Source organism: Dendrobium catenatum, unplaced genomic scaffold (assembly GCF_001605985.2).
Source record: "Dendrobium catenatum unplaced genomic scaffold, ASM160598v2 original_scaffold_46066, whole genome shotgun sequence".
In the NCBI taxonomy this organism is placed as follows: domain Eukaryota; kingdom Viridiplantae; phylum Streptophyta; class Magnoliopsida; order Asparagales; family Orchidaceae; genus Dendrobium; species Dendrobium catenatum.
Window position 1 is genome coordinate 1 of NW_021364522.1, and position 1,657 is coordinate 1,657.

The following is a 1,657-nucleotide window of genomic DNA, read 5'->3' on the forward strand; positions in this document are numbered from 1 at the left end:
CCATCTACTATTTTTTTATTTTCTTTGAGAAAACCTTTGCCCTGCCTCCCTTTAAATAGCCACCAAATCCCACCCTCCTATTCCATCCGCAAAACCCTAGCCATCTCCCGTCTTTTGTTCGCCTACTCTACGCTTGATCTTTCGACAGAATCAAAGATGGCTCGGATCGCTCTAATCTCTCTCATGCTCTCTCTTGCAGTCGGAGCTGTTTTGGCCCAAGCACCCGGCGCCGCCCCCACCACCTCGCCGCCTAAGCTAGCCCCCGTTTCTCCGCCCATACCAACCCCTTCGCCAAAAAAAGCCCCATCTCCATCTCCCCTCTCCCCTCCCTCTCCATCTCCCAAAGCACCAATCGTCGCCCCAGTATCCGCCCCTACGTCCCCTTCTCCGGCGACCACTCCCTCCAGTTCTGCTCCCACTCCTTCGATCTCGAATATTCCGGCCGCTTCTCCAACCGGAACTTCTGATAACAACGCTGCTGCTGCTGGATTGTCTTCCATCGGGTGGATCTCTGCCGCTGCAATCGCCGTCGCCTACGCGATCTAGATCTTTGGTGTTTTTGTATGAGATGATAGATGCATGTCTTCTCGTTCCTTTCCTGATCTGTGATTTGATATGTGATTTGATCTGATGGTAATTTTTTCGTATGGGTTCCATTATTTTCTTCTTCTTTTTTATTTTTATGTAATTTTGTAATCAGTAGTCGGTAGGCATGTGAGATTTGAGCGTGTGGTGGCCCTCGTGGGTTTTCTGTTGTACCTATTTATTTTACTGATTCTTTTTGTATTATTTTCACTTTGTTGTTTTTATGGTGCACTTATTTTATTATTATTATTTTAATTTAAAGATTTTCATAATTAAGATAATATTGGGACATTTTAAATTTTCTATGATTAAAAAAATAAGATATTTCATAAAAGCAAGATATTTTGAATAAATTAAGCTATTTTGCATTCAATCCAAAACAATGCAAGTAGTGGAAATACATATTGTTTATATATATTTTTTTAAATTAGATAATATTATCTACTTAAATTAAATTATTTAATTGAGTATAATATTCTTTAAAAAAAAAAACTGGATTGGAATCCTCTCCAATTATAAATGTGATAAATGGAACTTGAATATGTATAAATTCCAAACTCTCAATTAAATTTAATCAAACTAGGAAAGAAATCTATTCAAATTTGTTCAATAATTATAATGAGCCTAAGCAATGGCTTAATTTTAAATAAAGCAATTTTTTTATTTTTAACAATCATGATGTATTTAGGATACAAGTTGCATGATTGAAGTGGAGGAATGTATTGGGTGTTGTAGAGATGAGGATGCTCATGTGGATAAGTGACTTCACGCTTAGAGATAGAATGCGAGTTGAGTATATACATGAAAAGGTTGGAGTAGCTCTAATTGCAGACAAGATTAGAGAAAATTGCTTTAGATGATGCGGCCATATAAAATGTCAGCCTTTTGATGATCTGGTTAGGAGTGTAAATATATTAGATGTAGCATATGTTAAGAAAAATAGTGGTAAATCCAAGAAGGGTTGATTAGAATGTATTAGGAATGGTTTTTTTTTATTAGATGTAAATGAGAATCTGACTCTTAAGAAGACAATGAAGAAAAAAGATTCAACTAACTAACATAGTATAGCGTA

The 1,657-nt window shown here is 36.7% G+C and overlaps 1 protein-coding gene across 1 annotated transcript; it reads left to right on the plus strand.

Annotated features, from left to right (window-relative positions):
* The first annotated feature begins 63 nt into the window (after positions 1–63).
* LOC110113508 (classical arabinogalactan protein 9-like) lies at positions 64–795 on the plus strand. The gene has a single exon (XM_020846127.2). It carries the CDS (start codon positions 157–159, stop codon positions 544–546), a length of 390 nt encoding a protein of 129 aa, XP_020701786.1. The 5' UTR covers positions 64–156; the 3' UTR covers positions 547–795.
* Positions 796–1,657: the final 862 nt, after the last annotated feature.

What these genes read in the sequence shown, in the direction of transcription:
- LOC110113508 (XM_020846127.2), top strand. Translation starts at nt 157, where the DNA reads ATGGCTCGGATCGCTCTAATCTCTCTCATGCTCTCTCTTGCAGTCGGA.